General features: G+C 37.6%; 1 protein-coding gene across 10 annotated transcripts in view; it reads left to right on the top strand.

Annotated features, from left to right (window-relative positions):
- Positions 1-18,741, top strand: part of lrrfip2 (leucine rich repeat (in FLII) interacting protein 2) — a 28,500-nt gene that overhangs the window by 2,052 nt on the left and 7,707 nt on the right. For 4 of the 10 annotated variants that reach the window (XM_056248230.1, XM_056248229.1, XM_056248232.1 and 1 more), the window contains 14 exons: positions 7,088-7,174; positions 9,973-10,032; positions 10,990-11,043; positions 11,134-11,181; positions 11,534-11,617; positions 13,289-13,333; positions 14,481-14,543; positions 14,704-14,790; positions 15,050-15,097; positions 15,234-15,281; positions 15,375-15,431; positions 17,007-17,072; positions 17,229-17,342; positions 17,925-17,969. In XM_056248230.1, coding sequence (XP_056104205.1) covers positions 7,088-7,174; positions 9,973-10,032; positions 10,990-11,043; positions 11,134-11,181; positions 11,534-11,617; positions 13,289-13,333; positions 14,481-14,543; positions 14,704-14,790; positions 15,050-15,097; positions 15,234-15,281; positions 15,375-15,431; positions 17,007-17,072; positions 17,229-17,342; positions 17,925-17,969 — 906 coding nt within the window. The remainder of the gene's footprint in view (positions 1-7,087; positions 7,175-9,972; positions 10,033-10,989; positions 11,044-11,133; positions 11,182-11,533; positions 11,618-13,288; positions 13,334-14,480; positions 14,544-14,703; positions 14,791-15,049; positions 15,098-15,233; positions 15,282-15,374; positions 15,432-17,006; positions 17,073-17,228; positions 17,343-17,924; positions 17,970-18,741) is intronic. The other 6 variants (XM_056248234.1, XM_056248235.1, XM_056248236.1 and 3 more) reach the window with 2 other exon arrangements.

Raw genomic sequence — 18,741 nt, 5'->3', positions numbered from 1 at the left:
GGGAAGTTATTTTAAATAAAGTTAGCGAGGGCACATCGAATAAAAAAAAATTATGTGCACAGAAGATTAATCATTTATAATAAATACTGCAATATGCTTTAAAACTAAATTTGTCAGTTTTTATTTCATGGTGACTTTATAATCATACAATCCACTGTAGCTTTCAAATCTCATTTTCAATTCCACATGACACAAGAGAACCAGTGGCGTTTGCTGTCAATGATGTCAAACCTTTTTGGAGTTTGACTGCCATTCTATAGACTCTCTCCTTATGTTTTACACTGCGAAGAAAAATCACACAGATTTGGAACAACAGAAATGTATTGATGTAATGGGTGAACTAATCCTTCAAAACAGAGCAGTGTTTTTCTGTCATTCTATAAATACTTAAGTAGGATGCCCCATTAAAGATATTTGAGAGTTTTTTTTTTGTTTTTTTTGGTCTATCCACAAGGTTTTTGCTTTTTTGAAACACCACACATAAAATGTCTTTACATGACAGGAATATGTGTACCTGTCTCTGTGACAGCTCTGGGCTCCGTAAACAGTAAAAAAGTACAACAGGGTAGCGGACTACACCTTGTAATCAGAAACATTCTCCAGCTGTCAATCATCGTGCCTTTTCGGCTTTGCTGACGTTGGATTTGCTGGCATGTCTTCGAAGGGTGGCGTTTTAGAGAGAGGGCGTGTTATGACATCTCAAATGGGGAGCCTAACTGAATTTTAGTGACTGTCCAAGATGAAAATATTAACCCTGTAAAGCCTGACATATGGAAAGATAGTCAGAAAAATATTTTATTTTTAATGGAACAGTTTATTTATTAACAGTTAAAAAAAGTTTTCATATGCATTTTGTTTTGTATCATATGTGATACATCAGGCTTTTATGGCCCATATAGTATGAAGATTTCACAGATAACAGACTGAAGGTGGATGTTTTTACAATTATGCTAAAAGGCCTTTTACTTGCTAAAAAAAATGAATTGTCATTCAGAGGGCAGAACGCATGTAGTAGATTGTGTACAAAGGGTTTTTGGTAACTCATGTGTCAAATATGATACAGTAATCTTTATAGGGTTAAGGTAAACGTCTGCTATGTAAGCTCTACACTGTAGGATCTGCATTATTTAGTTGGTCAGTCCCTAATAGTCTGTTGTGATGTTAATATGTGGACGTTCAGGTTTTGCCAGTTGGAGCTGCAGCTGATGAAGTTTGACTCACAGCTTGAGCAGGGAGCAGCCAGTATGGACTTGTCTCAGATTTTTCTGCAGCACACATGTGTGAGCCCGTCACTCTCACAAGTAAAAAAAGCTGCCTGTGACTGCTATCAGTGCTGTGCTCTGGGACACTTCAACCTGAAATTAACTTGTATTACCCAAATTTATAATTTCAGAGCCCTAATGTGACCAAATGGGATGATCTTGATGCTAAGCCAGATATAAAATCCTGAGTGAGAGAGTTTGATGTCTTGTCTTGCATCCTTTTTCATTGTTTGTTTACAATATTCATTATCAGAAACATATGCATTTCTTGTTGCTGTGATACAGCATTAGCTGGCACTTAAAATAATAAAACTAAAAAAAGAACAAATCTTGATTAAACTAGTCGACTCCACTAATCAATTATTCCGCTGTTGCAGAATTAGTAAACTAGATTTTTTTGCCAATTCCCACAATTATAATTTTTTATGGAATATTGCAGTTTATTATAAATAAGTTTTCTGTGCACATAATTATATTTTTATGTTCCCTTCCCTTGTAATCTTTATTCCAAACCATTAACTTCCCCTTCCCATTACAGCGACATCTCTTCTCTGATTAAATGTGTGCACCAGCATGAGGGCTGGGCAATAAAGCCTCCTTTCCAGCAACCTGTCACTCACTTGAGGTAGCAGCAGTTTGCAAATGATTCTATCAATTCCCGATAAACAAAATCAAGTTCTGTCTTACTTTTTTTTTTTCTCATTCGAGAATCGTTACTCGGATCGTCACAATAGGGAAGAAAAAATTATTGCAATTCCAGTTCGTACCGACATTAAAATAAGGGTTTGATATAAAGAACATCTTTTTTTTTTTTTCTTTTTTTTTTTGCCTGGTTTAGTAAAGAAAAGAAAAACAAGAGTATGTTGCTGACACATTATATATACTTTTTTGGGGGGGTCGGTTCAAGTGTTTGTTCAGCGTTTAAAGCGAATGAAATGGAAGGCATTTGTTACCTTTTGATACTCTCACTGTAAAAAGCAGCAATATCTCCCAACTTGAATGTGGACCATATAAGGATGTTTTAAAAGAGGAAACAGAAATCTAATGCTACAGGGTATGAATTTTAATACAGAAGTGAAACTGCAGCCACATTGAAGATGTTTGTTGAATATCTAAATATTTAAGCATTGCCGTGGGAGAGATCTGTTACCTTGTTCTGTGCATTGCTGGAATTCACATACTTTTCAACCCATTCAGTCAGTCACACGTTTTTACAGTTGAGAGAAGCTGAATGCATGCTGACCTATTACATTAGGAAATACTCTGCTAGATCTACTGTATCTGAACGTTCAGGAGTCACTCCACCCATGCAGTCCAAAGATTATGAATCACGGTCTACCTACAGCACACACAAATCCCTCTCTTGTTTCATTGAACCTGCCTCTTGATCCACCCATTTCGCGCCTACTGCAGAGGAAACTCCCTAATGGTTAACAGAAGTCTCTGTTAACTGAAAGCATGCCGTTTGACTTGCCTGTGCATAGTCCAGGTTTCTTCGGGTAAATTTGAGCCGTGTGACCCCCTGTGGAGGTCACTTATGTTTCTGGGCAGTCTCGTCACTTTGAAATGCCAGTGATTTGCATGGTCCATTAGCCACAAATCAACAGAATGAGCTAGTCCCCTAAACTTGGAGTATCTAGGGCAAGGTGTGATATTTCTTTAGCTATTTCCTGGCTTGCACTGCTGTCTAAGGTTTAATGTGAGGTTGAAATAGGTCAACATACTGTAATAGTTTTATGCCAGGTGTAATATGCAAAGTGGATACCTACCTTACTCAATGACGAAAATAATTTAACATGCAAGAAAAAAAAGTGTAGCTAACTAACTACTTACATCTTAAACTTAAACTTTTACATCCAGGAGCAATGCAATAGTGGCCTGCCTTTTGTCTTCTGATGCCCTGTGGCTTTTCAGTTTCCATCTTTCACTGTCTCTGTCTTTATCTTTCACTATCTGTCCTCCACTGTCTGTCTTGTCTCTCTACCGTTGTATCTGTTGAACTCAGGCAAGACAACCAACCCCGTGACGTCACGGGTTGTAGTAATGCAAGATGGCAGCGCCCTTGCTACAAAAGCTATATCAAAAAAGCTATATTTTTTCTCTTTTAAGTTGTTACATTTATCAGGTTTATTATATACTTTTTGATTACAGTGGAAATCCATTTACTAGTCAGATGTTTGATTCTGTTGTGTTCTTAAAGGATTCAGTGAGTTTATTCTCTGAAGGATTTGTTAGACTTATTCAAACTGCCAAGTCGAGAGTTGTTTTGAAATGATTCATTAAAAGATTTGACTTTGTTCGTGAATCGGACTACAGCGGTTGTGCTTTGTTTTGCCTGCAGTCCACAAAGACAACCCAATCTAACAACATGTTTTCTTGCCGTTATTTTAAAGTAACAGTTCATCACATTCAAGTGGTGCAAAAAAACTCTGCCGTGGACTGTAGAATCCTAAAAATGTAGATGCATGTTAAACGTCAAGACATTTTAACATACAGACTGTACTTAAATAACGAACCAGTTCAAATATAGACACTTTGCATTTTATTGTGACCTTCGATAACACAGTTCTACAGTTCGATAACAAACATTTCCATATCCGACTTCGATAAGCTTATTGTGTAGTGTGTCTGTGGCATCTCATTGGTCAGTCCCACTATAGAGCTCACTTGTTCTGCAGAATACAGTTAGACTGTCTCTAATAAATGAACGGCTATGTTGGAGGTTGTGAAGTAAGTGTCTCTCCTCGCTCAGATTTCCTGTTGCAGTCTCATGACGGAGGCTCTGCTGTTCTATAGATAGAGCTGGAGACACTGGGCTCAGCTGAGCTGCTCTGGTGAGCTGGTCAAACTGTCAGACAGCTCAACAGGTGCTGAGCAGAAGAATCACACACACACACACACCGAGCCCACCCTCTCTAACCTCACCATATGTTTAAAGATTTGCCGTAAGCTTTGTTTAAATGTTTGCTGTTAGGCTGCATACTTTGCAAAGTCACTGTCCTTTCTGTCAAGGCATAATTGCATTGGAATGTGATGTAATTAATTACTGTGTAGGGTATTGGGAAATGTAAGCAGGTCATATTGCATGTGTGTGTCACATGAGGAATGTGATAGTCAGAAATCACCCAGCATGTGTTTACCTGGAGTGAGTGGTGCACTGTGTATGTGTTGTTGATCTTAAGTTAGACACTGCTGCTGAATCATGTTTGTTGTTTTTTCACCTAGTTAAAGATGGTGTAATTGAGTTCAGCCGTACTTCTGATAGACGTGAATTATTGACAACCTCCATTGCTTCAGCCACACCCCCTCACTTACCAAACCTCACCCTCCACAGACATGTCAGCAGCAAACACGAACACTTAAAGGGGTCATATAATGCCATTTTTGTACAAGCTAATATGATTCTTTAGGGTCTAAATTAAAAGTTTGTAATATACTTTAATTAAAAATTCTCATTAGTATTGTAAGAAAACACTTATTTTACCTGGTCAAAAACAGCTCTGTTTTCAGCACGCCGTTTCAGTGCATATGACTTTAAATGATAATGAGCTTTGCTCACTCCGCCTCTCTGTTCTGCGCATACACCGTTTGTAACACAATAACCACGCGTTGTTCATTATAAACTTGGGATTATGAATTATATTGAGAACGTTGTACATAGAAAACATGCTGTAATGTACCCTGAGTGTAAACCGACGCATTCATCGTGAAGCGTGCAGCTGGCGATTTGCAAAGATTATATAAATATTAATATAAAGATTAATAAAACGTTACACTCACTTTAGTTCTTCTGAAGGTTCAGCAGGAAGACGAATAGGTTCCGATCCTTTATTCAGGTGCAGCTTCTCAGCAAAACCAGCTTTACACTGATCCTCGTTTATAAAGCAGTCCACTGAGAAATGATTCGGCAAACATGAGAGCATTGACGTTGCTCGTGGGGAATATTCCCTTCGAAAACAAACTCAGCCACTGCGTCTTCAGCGGTTCAGATTTAGGAACATTAAAATGACTGCTGTGTTCGTTATTGCACCCAAGAACAGAACACCTTAGACGCCATTCTGCTCATAGACAGTGCTCCAGCATATCAACAATGACCGCACCGGTCCGCGCAGACTATGATTGACAGGACGAGCGAGGGCGGGTCTGTGTTGAATCACTGCTGTCAATCAACAATCGCGGGAGGGGCGTCCGTTTTATTGACGTCACAAAAACGAACGGCTCAATTTGAGGCAGGGGAAAACATATAAGGAGATTAAAACAAAAACACTGGATGGATTTTTATCATTATATGATGGTTGTGTACAGGCACTGCCAACACACATTTCAGTACAATCAACTTGTAAAAGTGCATGTACCATTATATGACCCCTTTAAAGTCCCTGTAAAGGCAATTCGGAAAAAAAAAATGTTAGAAATGTATTGCTAAAACTCATTACAAAGACTGTGAATTGTGGAGTTAGACCGTTAAACAGTTTTGCACCATTGCTGTCTTCAGGATTTTTTGGGCGGGGCTAAAACGGTGGCTCGATGATGCACCGGAGCCACTGAGGCTGGCCCCTCCCCTAACAATATAACTAGAGCACATTCGCATGTTCTCTAAACAGTTCGCCGCTCAATCGCGAGTTACTTTCAGTACTATTAGTTACTACAGCCTACAGTTTGCTTGCTAGCTATGCCTTCGTCACGGAAATGTGTATTACCTGGATGCCATCACTTACAAAACAGACCGGTGTCCTTATTTAAAGGGTAACTCAATCCCTGGTCAGAGCCTGACTCCACCCACTGGCAATATTTGAAATGAAATGAAATGAAAAGCGGAGGGGCGTTCACCTTAGACCCGCATCTCTCTGTAGGCAAGGGCGTGGTGAGCTTGGTACCTGCTTACATCACGCAGTACCACAACATCCAATAGGAAAATTCAACTGCAGTATCCACCGTTCAACCTGAAGAGGGCAGCACTCAGACGTTTTTACACCATATATTGTAGAATTAAAACACTTTATACCAAAATGTCAAAAAATCCTTAACACGCCCGCTCCGCGACACTAGTAGTTTGGGGGGTCTATCCCCCCCCAAGGGGAATAACTGCCTTCTTTCAAGCTACTAAATGTTTTACTAAACAGTCCAGTGAAGTATAATATACCCACCCAGCCATGGTTTCCCTATTCTTATATCATGTCTACCTATGTATTATGAAGCAGTTGCTTCCCCAACTGTAGTTGCATGGAAAACATGACTGTTCCCCTTTTTTTTTTTTTTTTTTTTTTATGGGTGTTTTGCAGCATTTATTTATAGGACTATAGAGAGACAGGAAAGTTGAGGGAGAAAGATAGCCAGTAGGAACGAGACATAACTCTGGTTTGAATATAGGACCCGTGAGCCAGCTGCTCTTATATATATCATCAGCATGTGCTCTATCCACAGCTCTGATGGCTGTTCTTGTTATGATTGTTGACTTTTGAACCATCAGCCTTAAATGCCACCAACAATTGAAAATGCAGTGAAGATGCATATATTTATCTAAACTTGGTGGGAATATGTATCTTTAACTACACTGTAGCATCTTAACATTGTTTTTGAAATGTACACATAGCACAGTAATAATTTTTGGCTCATTTTGCATTTTGAGTGAGTGAGCAATGAGACTCGGATTCTGTAAGGCAGAGAATAATATGACCTGTTCATCCAGCACTGATGAGAGTGATGAGACCTTTCCAAAATTTCAGGTCTTGCGTACCATTAAGTGTCCAGACAGAGTGCTTCCTGTTCAGACTGTTCCCAGTGTTACAGCTGTTTAGATGAATTCTGTTTTCTATCTTGTGCAGGCGGAGGCTAGACTTGCTGCGAAGAGAGCTGCTCGCGCAGAGGCCCGGGACATCCGAATGAGAGAACTGGAGCGACAGCAGAAAGAGGTGAGTTTTACAGAGAACATATAAGGTGACAAAAGGCACTTTTGGGCTTTCGCACCGGAGGAACCTTTTAATAGTTCCTACAACTTCCCGGATTTTGTCATGCAGGAACTAGGAACGATTTTAGTTCTTGGAACTCCTTTTGGAGGAACTAAGTTAGCTCCTACTTCAGAGTAGGGTCTAAACCAGGACTATAGGAACTACCAGTGATGTTAGTGTATGCTGATTGGCCGAACTCACGCGAAAAACCAGCACCCGCCATTTTAAAAAAAAGCTGTGTAAACACACATATTATAGCCTATATATTTACTCCAGAAACTAACTCTACAAACATGCAAAACAGTGATAGATGTGCCTCTTAACCTTTACGCTGAGGAGAAAATCCAACGCGACTTTGAGGGGACCAAGCAAAACATGATTATGTATTTCTGCTCAGCTAGCAACATTGGATATCAACCACACGGCATACGCTAATACCTTTTCATATACTGTCTACTTTCTTTGTATAGCAGTTATATCTAATAACGTATTAGACAGGACTGTTAAAGGGTCATGAAACCCCCCTCTTTCAGCTCAGGTCTAGCTCACAATCTTTTTGAAAAATGCAACTTAAATGGGCGTGGATGGCTGTGAGAAGAAGGGAGGGTTGTGGGTGTGGTATGACACGGCAGGGGAGAGGGGAGGGCAGGTAGGGGCCCAGTGTCATTGCCAGTGGCCCATGCATATCGACTGTCACTAAAAATCTGTGGTAAAACGTGAGGAAATGCTAGATTTTTTTTCTAGCTGGCAAAAAGTTAAAGTCTAATGAAATACACGGACACTTTATTATTGTCCTTTCAAAAGTAACTGAATGCCCTGCTACATATATTAGCCTACAGTAATCGTAATTCTATTTAAAACATATTAATATACATGTAGCCTATAATTATAATGTCATTATAAAATATATAGTTGTTTATACACACTATAAATGCATATATTTGAATATAATTAATTTTCCGCTTAAAAAAAATCTTCGGGACTTGGTACCGCATTACTACCGCAGACGTAACTTGCATTGGTCGTCAACAAGGCCGAAGTCCACCATTCTCCAGTTCTCGAAGCTCTCTCGGGTAAAATGTTTGCGGCACACGTACAAGTTAGGTATGTCCGTGATTGATGGCCAACCAACCGCCCGGAGCCAGAGTCTAGCCCTGGCAGCATCGCGGGGAAACATATTCAATCCACTAGAACTTCTGCACCCATAAAATATACACTTGCGTCCCATGATTGTCTCTCTCCTCTACTACGCGATATCACAGTTTGACATGTCTGTCATTGGAAAGATCCACGTGTCTTTCGAGTCATCAACGCACTATACTGTGCTCTGCCACGTCACAGCCGGCGATGAAGATTTTAAACCCGGAAGACGAAAATAGCGGAAAGAAACTAAAATTTAACCATTTTCACCCTACTATTAAATCTAACAGATGCTAACATTGTCTTCAATGGTGTTCAACACACATACCTCTGATAAAATCTCAGAAAATTTGGTTTAGGGTTTCATGAACTAATGAACACGGAGAATGCAAGCACTGTGAGCTCAGGCTCTGGTGTTTTCAGCGCCGTCAAAATAAACGTCACAACAACAAGCGCAGCTTACGTCACTTCAGAGTTCCTATTGCCGGTGCGAATGCAACCAGGAAAATGTTCCTAAGGGAACCATTTGTTCTCGGGGAACCACCCTGGTGGCTAGTTCCTAGAACTACCTGGTGCGAAAGCCCCTATAATGCACAGTTTCTCAAGGGCTTTATAACTCTTTCCTGTGCCTTTGCCCAAATCCAGAACCATGCCTATGTGTTTACTATACTTATTTAATCTAGGTCTGTTGACCTGCAGATCTGTCCTTCATTGATCCGCTGTTCTACTAAAACCTAGTGAACTGCATGTATAGGCAGCATTGTAAGGCATCATAAGCACACATTCAATGTGCAGCTAATTGATGTAGCTTTGCATATATCCTTCATGGAGAAGGAAAACCCATAATGCATTGCGACGGGCCATTACCTTAGAAAAATGATACTGCTAAACTCTATTGAAAATATTGAACCCAGTCTCTTGCACGATGAGCACTATTAGTATGATGGGTGGGGTTGCTGACTATATAGCTTTGTTCCAGATCGATCACTTATGAGGTTCCATTTCCGTTAGGATGCTGACTATGTAAACAATAAACAGCAAGGAAGGCAGTTCACTAGGTTTTGGAACAGTCTCTGTATTTTGTTCTGAATATTCCTGATCTCCTACAGACTGTCACCTATCTTTTGATGCAATGAAGCCAAAGCTGAAAGATGGTTTTTAGAGATCCTCTGAGCAGCTTTTTGAGTAATTTGCTTGTGTTGTTTTAAGCTTTTTTGTTCAGAAGAATAAGTATGACTGTGTTTACAAATAGTTCCAGATTTCAAAAACCAGATTTAGCTAGCTGACTAACTAAGCTCATAAGTGGAAACAGGCCTTTGACAGTACAGTGTGTTTTTAATGTTTGCAGACACATGTGAATGACTCAGTTATCGATGTCAGCTGTATCTGTCAGTGTTTTCTGTACTTGTGAGTTCCTACAATCACAGACCTGGTTGGAAGAATATATTTACTAAGTGCATACTTTCAGTATGTCTAATGTTATCTTAATGGGTTTATTCGTCAGAGTCTTTGTTTGTGAAATGTTTTTCACTGTCAGAAATTCACAAGTACCAAACAATCCACTGTCATATAGAAGTGCAATAGAAGTCTTTGTGTTTGTCTCGTGGCTGTCTCTCTCACAGCTGTCTTACCATCAGCACTCCTCCTCTAGCAGGAAATGGGGGCAAATCCACCAATGGATGGTATGAGAAAGATTAGGCCAGTTTGGACATGCATGTACTTTTTCCTTTAACTAATAAAGAACATCAGATGGGAGTGTGCTATCTGTATTCTCATACACTCAGTTGATTGAATTTGGCTCACATGCATGTTTTGTTAATATAACTTGTGCTCTTTTGAATTTATAAAAGAACGCGTGTGGTTCTGTTGTTGTCTTTAAAAATAGTATTCTTTTAGGATAGCATTGGATTCACTTTTTCAGGATTTTTTTTTTTTTTTTTGAGTGTGTGTTTGCATGCGTCTGTGCATGTGAGTGTATTACAGTAAAAATGGATCTCAGTGTTCTAATTTGTCTGTATAAAAACTATTAACTATAGGCTACATTTACTTTATGGTCTGGGTGATAAATTCCTGATGTATTTGTCATTTGTGAATATCACAGTGATTTTAATACATTTTTACATTTTATTTGGAAATGATAAGCAGCTATGATCTTTAATGAAGGTTTTCAAAACCCTGCACTGTATTTGTCATCTATTAAATTGTTTATTTTATAATGATTTGTATATTGGTGCATATCAGTGAAAATGATTGTTTTATTTAATTTAATTAATAATCAAAATAAATTACATTTATTTATTCAGTAAATAAAATTGTGGAAAATATGCATTCATTTATTTTGAGATAGATATTTACTATTTAACTGCATCAGTAAAAGCAAATGCATAAATATCTATTTTGTCAAAGGGGTAAAAATTGAGGGCTTTTTTAGCTATGTTGCCCAGCCCCTATTGTCATATTGCTGCTAGTAAGCTTTTATGCTTGCCCTGAAATTTGAACAGGCCTTATAGACCCTAATATCAGCATGTTAAGTGTGTTTAGAGTTTGTTTAGGACTGCCGGCGAAGGCTAACACTAACAGCCTAAAACGTGCAGCATTCTTTTGTTTAAATGCTATCTCCTTCATTCTCTTCATATCAGGCTGATGCAGAAAAGGCCCGTCATGGTCATCATTCCAGTAGCCACAGCCGACGGGTCTGTATCTCCTGATGTTGCTGTCTGTCTCCTGCTCTTTCTCTTTTCATGTTTCCTTATTCCTTTGTTCTTCCAATCTCTCATCAACAGGGATTAAATGATGACACAGCATCGGTTCGGAGTGTCGGAAGTTATAGGGTGTGTGATTCTGGACTTTATGAAAGTACATTTAGAACTATTGTTTCTTATGAAGATATATTCCTCATTTTCAGGAGCTGTGTAGAGTAATATATACCCACAAGCCAGTGTGAAAAATGGCATATTGGAGACATTCGAACCCTAATAATAATAATTGTTTCAATTGAAATATTGGTACCTGCTGTGCAAATAGAAATCTGACCAAGTATTCAGCTTTTTTTTTTTATTGATCCCGTAATCACAAACAATTGGAGAGTAGTTTTAAAAGCTCATTTAGAGACAACATGTTACAATCATGCCATGGAAATTGCAAATTAATGTTTGCCTATTGGATTTCTCTCTACTTTAAAAGTCAAATTCGTCATCTTTACGAGACTTGAGCAGTTCTTCTCATCACTCTAGTCGGCTTAGTTCTTCCAGGAGAAGAGACTTGTTGGTACGTCACAGTGTGTGTTTTTATCCAGGCATTGTATTGTGTGTATTTTGGCAACATGGTTTTCTTGTGTGTGTGTGTGTGTGTGTGTGTGTGTGTGTGTGTGTGTGTGTGTGTGTGTGTGTGTGTGTGTGTGTGTGTGTGTGTGTGTGTGTGTGTGTGTGTGTGTGTGTGTGTGTGTGTGTGTGTGTGTGTGTGTGTGTGTGTGTGTGTGTGTGTGTGTGTGTGTGTGATGTGTCATGACTCTAAATTAGACTACTGCATACTAACTTTGTTTGCGCTCTTAGATAGACAAGCTTTTTGTGGCCAAGATTGTCAATGTAACAAATAATTTGGCTTTTATTTTATTGAAATTATATAACTCTACAAAGTGCTGCCACCAACTAAAGATTTCCCTATTTGGCTGTTAGTTGTTCATTTAAGGCAACCCATTAGTTGGAAAATACTAAACCATAACAATGAGCATTTAAAATATAAACTAAGCACTCCAGCTGCAGCGACACCGCACACATCGCTTAACCTTTTCTGAGATCAGAACATAAACAAAATAAATTGCCTATAATATAAAAAACAGCCTTATCTTTAAAAAATAATAATTTAATGAATTTTTTTTAAAATGTAGGACATAAATATAAATTATAAAGAAACAAATAAATACATATACAGTCAATTGAAATGCTTAAAAGAGAAATATCAGTGCAAACATAATCAAGCAGATGGACAAGTAGCCTTAACATGTAATGAAAACTCAAGAGGTCAAAACACAAATAAAATAAATATACATTATAAAACAAATAAATAACAGCAAACTGAAACACTTCAACAATATGGACAATTAGGCTATACCTGACACGCCGATCTTATGAAAAAGGAACACAAGTTTGTCCACATTGTCGGAGAGAACTGAACTCTGTCTTGCTCACTGTGAAGTCTTCACTTGAGATGTGCTCGGATGGCGTGGACGTGGCTAATTTAGCTTCCACACTCCGCATGAACACATTAGGATATGCGCCTAAAAGAGTACACATTTTACTAGGTTCACATTAACGTTAGAGCAAGCGGCCACGTAAAGTGGCTAATGAAAGGCTTCATGTTTTAAATAAGTTATTTTTGAGGTTGCACATCAGCTTTTTGTGGTCATTCTTTACCCTCTCTGAATGTTCCCACACTTTGGATTTTCTCCGCGACATATTACCGTGTGGACCAGCTGAGTTAGCAATGTCACTGCGTGGACTTTTATCAATTACTGTGGAGTTTTCTTTCTTCTTCTGACTAACCAACTAATTAAAATTTAGTGGATAAAGCTGATTATTAATAAAGATATACAGGGTTTCCATGGTCATGGAAAATCTAGAAATAAGCTAATTTTGAAATTCATACATGGAAAAGGCAGCTAAAGAATAATGTTTTTTGATTTGCATGCAGGTTACTTCAAGATTGATATGTGTGGACATTACAGGCAGATTTTGTGCTGTTGATGACTAACACAGTTGAGTGGTTTTCTATAAATGAAGTATATCACCACTGACTCATTGTGTTGTGGCACTAACAGAAAATGGTCTGACATAACGCTCCCTTATTAGCGCACATGGCATGTCTGCGGCATGGATTAATTCATGTTATATGTAAATCCAGCATAGATGGTGATTGTATTGACTGCTGTTTTCTCTGCAGTCTGGTGTCTCCAGTAGTTCCACTTTGAAGAGCTCCCTTTCCACTGTATGTATCTAAAAGTTTATGTCTTTTCTCCATTGAGTGTCAGTTGTTCAGCATTTAAGTGTTTTATAGTTCTCCTGTTTGACTAATACAAGGAGAGACGGCAAGATCTGGGATCTTCGTTCATTCCAGCTTTCTCCTATGAGATCATAACTGTGGATATCTATGACTAGATATTTTAGGGTTACATGATTAATCAAAATAAAACTAAAATCGTGATTAGGTTTAGTCTTAGTGACTTTCAAATTATCAAATGGCAAAGGCTGTGATTTAATGAAATAAATATATGCTCTGCATGTTTCAGAGTGAAGAGCGGCGCTGTTCTTTTACACGCGAGCAGCTTATAATCTGTGTTTTCAGTGTCTCAGAGCGGCTCTGTTTGCAGTAAATACTCCTCCACAGTCCACACAAACTCATCTCTGCACCTGCTCTGAGTTTAGGTCACTTTTAACATACAATTGGGAACGCAATGTGCCAACTACTTCCTAAACTTGTAACGAGAATCGCTTATAAAACGCCTGTTGTCAACAAAAGAGAAGCTTTTAGAGCTCCCTGCGATTTTCTGCCAAAATAAAAGCTTTATGGATTAATGTGTAAAAAATGATGAAAATTAGACAGCCATAAATATTACATTTAAATTTACATTTTTTCACTAAGTAGATGGTTTTATCCAAAGACACTTGCAAATGCGTTTCAACAATCTTAGAGGCAATAACACAAGAAGTGCTACCATACAAAGTCTTTAACATGAGAAATAGTGAAAAAACAGAAGAACTTTTATTTATTTTTAATTGTACAGTTGTACTGTATAGTGTACAATACAATTATTATTATATTATTTTTCTTGAATGCTCATTTTCTATTTTACAGTGAAATAGATATATTTCTTATGTAATATTTTAAAATGAAATAATCATAATAAAAAATAATTAATTTTTATAACCATTTTGTTTGGCCAAATTGCACAGCCTTACAAACAAGCACCGCAAACCTAGAGCTTTTTTTTAATCACATTTTTAAATCACAATCATCATTTTTATCAGAAAAGTTAGGCTTTTCCCCAAAAATTGTGCAGCCCTACTAGGTTCTGTTGCTTCTAAAATTAATCCTGTTAATAAGAATTCTACACATTTGTGCTCTTTCCTTCCAGAGCTCTGTATATAATGATCTTCACAAAAAACATGTTGGCAGTAGCTCCAAAAAGGACCTTCTGGTTAGTGCTGTTCAACATCCTGAACTCAAGTGCTGCTTCATTCTTCATGCATCATCTTTAACATGTTCTTCCTTGTTAAGAGCACGATCTTTGAGAATAATAACTACTACTATGTCAGATATCTGTGTTCATTCTCCATTGCTTTACACCACTTCCTTAGACTGGATTGTATCATGACCAAAGAAACTACACCAGCTTAAAGAACTCCAAACCTCCTCCCTCTACCGTCTCTACCTATACGCCACGGGTTTGTCCGCTTCCTTTCTGCATGTTTATTACTCACATTGCAAATCTTTTGTAGGAAACATCTTTGAGTCCTCCTGGAAAGTTCCTACTTGCTAATTACGATATGATATAATCTATGTAGTTCATTTCTCTTGTCTAGTCAATGTCTTTATTCCAGTATTGGTTGTTCCTTCAGTTTCATAAGCTAGTCTGGCATCATCTGTTTGATTCAGTGGTTTAGTAGAGATATCTGACAGCTGTTGATTGTTTGACCTTCACAGGCTCCGTCCAGCAGCAGTTCTGCAGGTCTGACGCGCAGCTGTAGTGTGGTCAGTCTGATTTTCAGCACATCTGCCATGTGATCGGATGTGATAAAACCCCAATGATCACATGCAAGCAACTGTGATGTTTTATAAGCCTCTTTGTCATCTGTTCATTTAAAAATTGTGAGATCTGTTTTGACAGGCCTCCATATGTGACGATGCTCTGTATAGTTCATATGGTTCAAGAGCTGTAAGTGATGCCATAGTATATATTTTAAAATAACAATCATGCCATATATCCCTGGAGCAGCGTTAGCTCAGTGGTCAGTGTTTTTGCCCGCAGCCCTCTGAATGCAGCTGGTATTCTTCTGGTGCCAGCTCTACCCGTAGTAGCCCTGTGGTGAGCGTCACATGTGTCTTGAGCTGCAGCATGTCGCACAGCAGCTGATCATGCATATGTTGATTCTGAAACGCCAGTGTGTGTTTTACTGTATTATACACCTTTTGACAGTAGATGTTCTTTCTAGTCTAACTCCAGGTATTGAACTTTGTGTGTGTAACTCAACCTGCATTTTTATGTGCTACGAACATGAATGATACCTGGCATGTTAAGGAAAGGTGTGTCATAATTATTTTTTTTTAAAAATTTAAGTAATTGAACTTAAGGTTTATAAAATAAAATGAAAACCTTCACAGACCTACACTGAAGCAGGGACTGAGCTATACACTACTGTTCAATAGTTTGCGGTTGGTAAGATTTTCATGTTTTTGAAAGCAGTCTCTTCTGCTCACCAAGGCAGCATTTATTTGATCAAAATACAGTAAAAACAGTACAATTGTGAAATATTGTTACTACTTAAAATAACTGTTTTCTATTTTTTTTTTTTTTAAAGTAACTTATTCCTGTGATGGGAAATCTGTATCATTTCATTCTTCAGTGTTCCTTCGGAAATCATTCTAATATTCTGATTTCGCTGTTCAAGACACATTTCTTATTATTATCAATGTTGAAAACAGTTGTGCTGCCTAACATTTTTGTGGAAACCATAATCATTTTATTTAGGATTCTTATATAAATAGAGAGTTCAGAACAGCATTTATTTGAAATATAAATATTTTGTAACATTATAAATGTCTTTACTGTCACTTTTGATCAATTTAATGCGTTCTTGCTAAAAAGTAGTCATTTCTTTCAACAAAAAAAATCTTACAGACTTTTGAACGAACGACAGACTTCGAGGTGGACTTTTTTTTTTTTACTTTAGCCACCAAGCAACCACCCAGGTCACCTTAGCAACTGCATAGCAACACACAAAAAAGATACAGAACACCTTACCAACTGCAGAGCAACACCCTGACAACCATAGCCACATAGTAACACTCCGACTCATGACTACAAATTTGTTTATGTGCCTCTATTCCATGAGGCCGCAGGAGCTGAGAAGCTGTCGAATTCTAAATGTTAGAGAGGGAAATATAAGACAAATGGCTGTTTTCAAGTGAAAGTGCTTGTAAGTATCCAGAAATGTGTCCCTTGTGGTTAAATTGTTTAACAACAACTGAGTGAGTGTTTGTTGTTGTTGTTGGCTTGGTCAAAGAACATCCTGGTCAAAGGTTAAAATTGTGATGGTGGATATAGTATGTCCAGAAATGTATTCAAATAAGTTCTTTGTTGCATTCAAAGCATCATCTGAAAGTGTGAAAATTTGGATGCATCAGTGGTGTCTTGAGTTTGTTCCCTGAAGGTGGGACAGGAATGCAGCTGGTGTCTTTGTTACTCATTGCCCAAACATCTTAGACAGCAATGACATTGTTTAATGACTTGTCACTAATACGGATGGAGTGCTATTAAAAGATTGACTTTTTCCTTGAAATGGTTGCAACTTCTGCTTGAGTCATGACATATGGTTTTTGGTTTTATTTCCTGTGCCAATGTTCTTTTCTTCTCTGTAATCACCCTTATTTAAACTTTTAGTCATCCTCTGATGACGATTCTGTCAGCACTGTGTCCCAAAGTCGACGTGGGAGAAGGGATAGTGTGGTGAGCCAGAATAAAAAAAAACTGTAAACAATGCAATGCAACCACATATTGTTTTCATAAAAAAAAAAATATATCAAAAACAACTTCTTTCTTTAGGTTTACCATTGCTGCTACTTTTTTCCTTTATCTTTCTCATGTTCTTGTCTGTCTGTGTAGTTGTCTGATTTCTCGGATATCTCTGAGACGGCTGCTGATTATTTCAGCCGCTCTAATCGCAGAGGCAGCATTGTCTCTGATCTTGATGATCTGAGCATCCCAGACCTGGATAGTGTGAGTCAAGACATGCATGAAGTATTAACCGGTGTGACAACTTCACTAAAGACCACTGGATGGTGACTTTATAGGGATAGGTTATTTGTTAAAGTTTCTTTACTTTGCATGGCTTAATACTCTGTGAAAGTTGCAGTAAATTTGACTGGACGACTGCTTTATTTGATTTATTCAACGACCGCTTTTAGGAAGGTATCAAATGAAGTTGAATTTGTTCAACTTTCACTTACATGCATTATTCGAACAATAAGTGAATCAGCTAGAGACTGCCTTGATCATAACACCGAAAATCATTCCTGTTTAAATACATCTAACCATTACCTCTGTTGCGTGTGTATCTGTAACTTGTCAGCATTTGGTTTTATAGCAGATCTTTGGTAAAGTCTGGCCAGAGCACTGACTCTGGATGTCGCTGGTTAAATTCTTATGTGCCATGCATGACGTGCCTAAATCAGTTATTGGAACTACAGCAAGTAGAATCCCACTAACTAAGGCAAAACCCTGTTAATAGTCATTCAAATTACGCCAAGTATGTATTTCTAATGGTTTCAATGTGAGTAATGGTATCGTCTTCTTTTTCAGCTCGATGAGAAATGTGACAAGCAGTTTACAGACACCTTCAGTCGGGTAAGAGGAAGAGAGATCATTTTCCACTTCCTATTGTAGACTGGCATTTGAGCCATAATTAAGAGCCTAGTTAATTTTACTCTTCTCATTAGGGTAAAGTTCGTCTGAATTTGGTCAATATTTTCAGATTGGGAGCTAGAGCGGGTTTAAGGGATTTATGTTATTGTTGTTGTCATTACTAATTAAATGCACTAGTGTTCAAAAGTTTGTAGTCAGTAAGATAAAAAAAAAAAAAGAAATTAATACTTTTAATTAGCAAAGATGCATTAAATTAATGTGTCAGTAAAGATACATTTACATTTATAATATTTATACATTTATAATGTTACAAACGATTCAAATAAATGCTGTTCTTTTGAACTTTCAGTTAATCAAAGAATCCTAAAAAATGATAAAATAAGATAATGATAAAAAATGTATCCTAATAATAAGAAATGTTTCATGAGCAGAAAATTGCATATAAGAATGATTTCTGAAGGATCATGTGACACTGAAGACTGGAGTAATGATGCTGAAAAATTCACAGAAATTAATTCGATTTTGAAATAAACTCAAATAGAAGACATTTGATTTAAATTGTAATACTTTTTCACATTATTACTGTTTTTACTGTATTTTTGATCAAATAAATGCAGTCTTGGTGAGCATAAGAGACTTCTTTAAAAAACAATACTAATCCCGTACTTTTGAACGTTTTGTTAAGATACTTTTTGGTTAGGCTTAATACACAATTAATTCCTCTAAATATCAATCAATAAAACTAATAATATAC

This window comes from Rhinichthys klamathensis, unplaced genomic scaffold (genome assembly GCF_029890125.1).
Source record: "Rhinichthys klamathensis goyatoka isolate OS25496 unplaced genomic scaffold, OSU_Roscu_1.1 h1tg000053l_1, whole genome shotgun sequence".
NCBI classification, from domain to species: domain Eukaryota; kingdom Metazoa; phylum Chordata; class Actinopteri; order Cypriniformes; family Leuciscidae; genus Rhinichthys; species Rhinichthys klamathensis.
The sequence above is the reverse complement of the archived record's forward strand: the minus strand, read 5'-3'. Positions and strand labels throughout refer to the sequence as shown.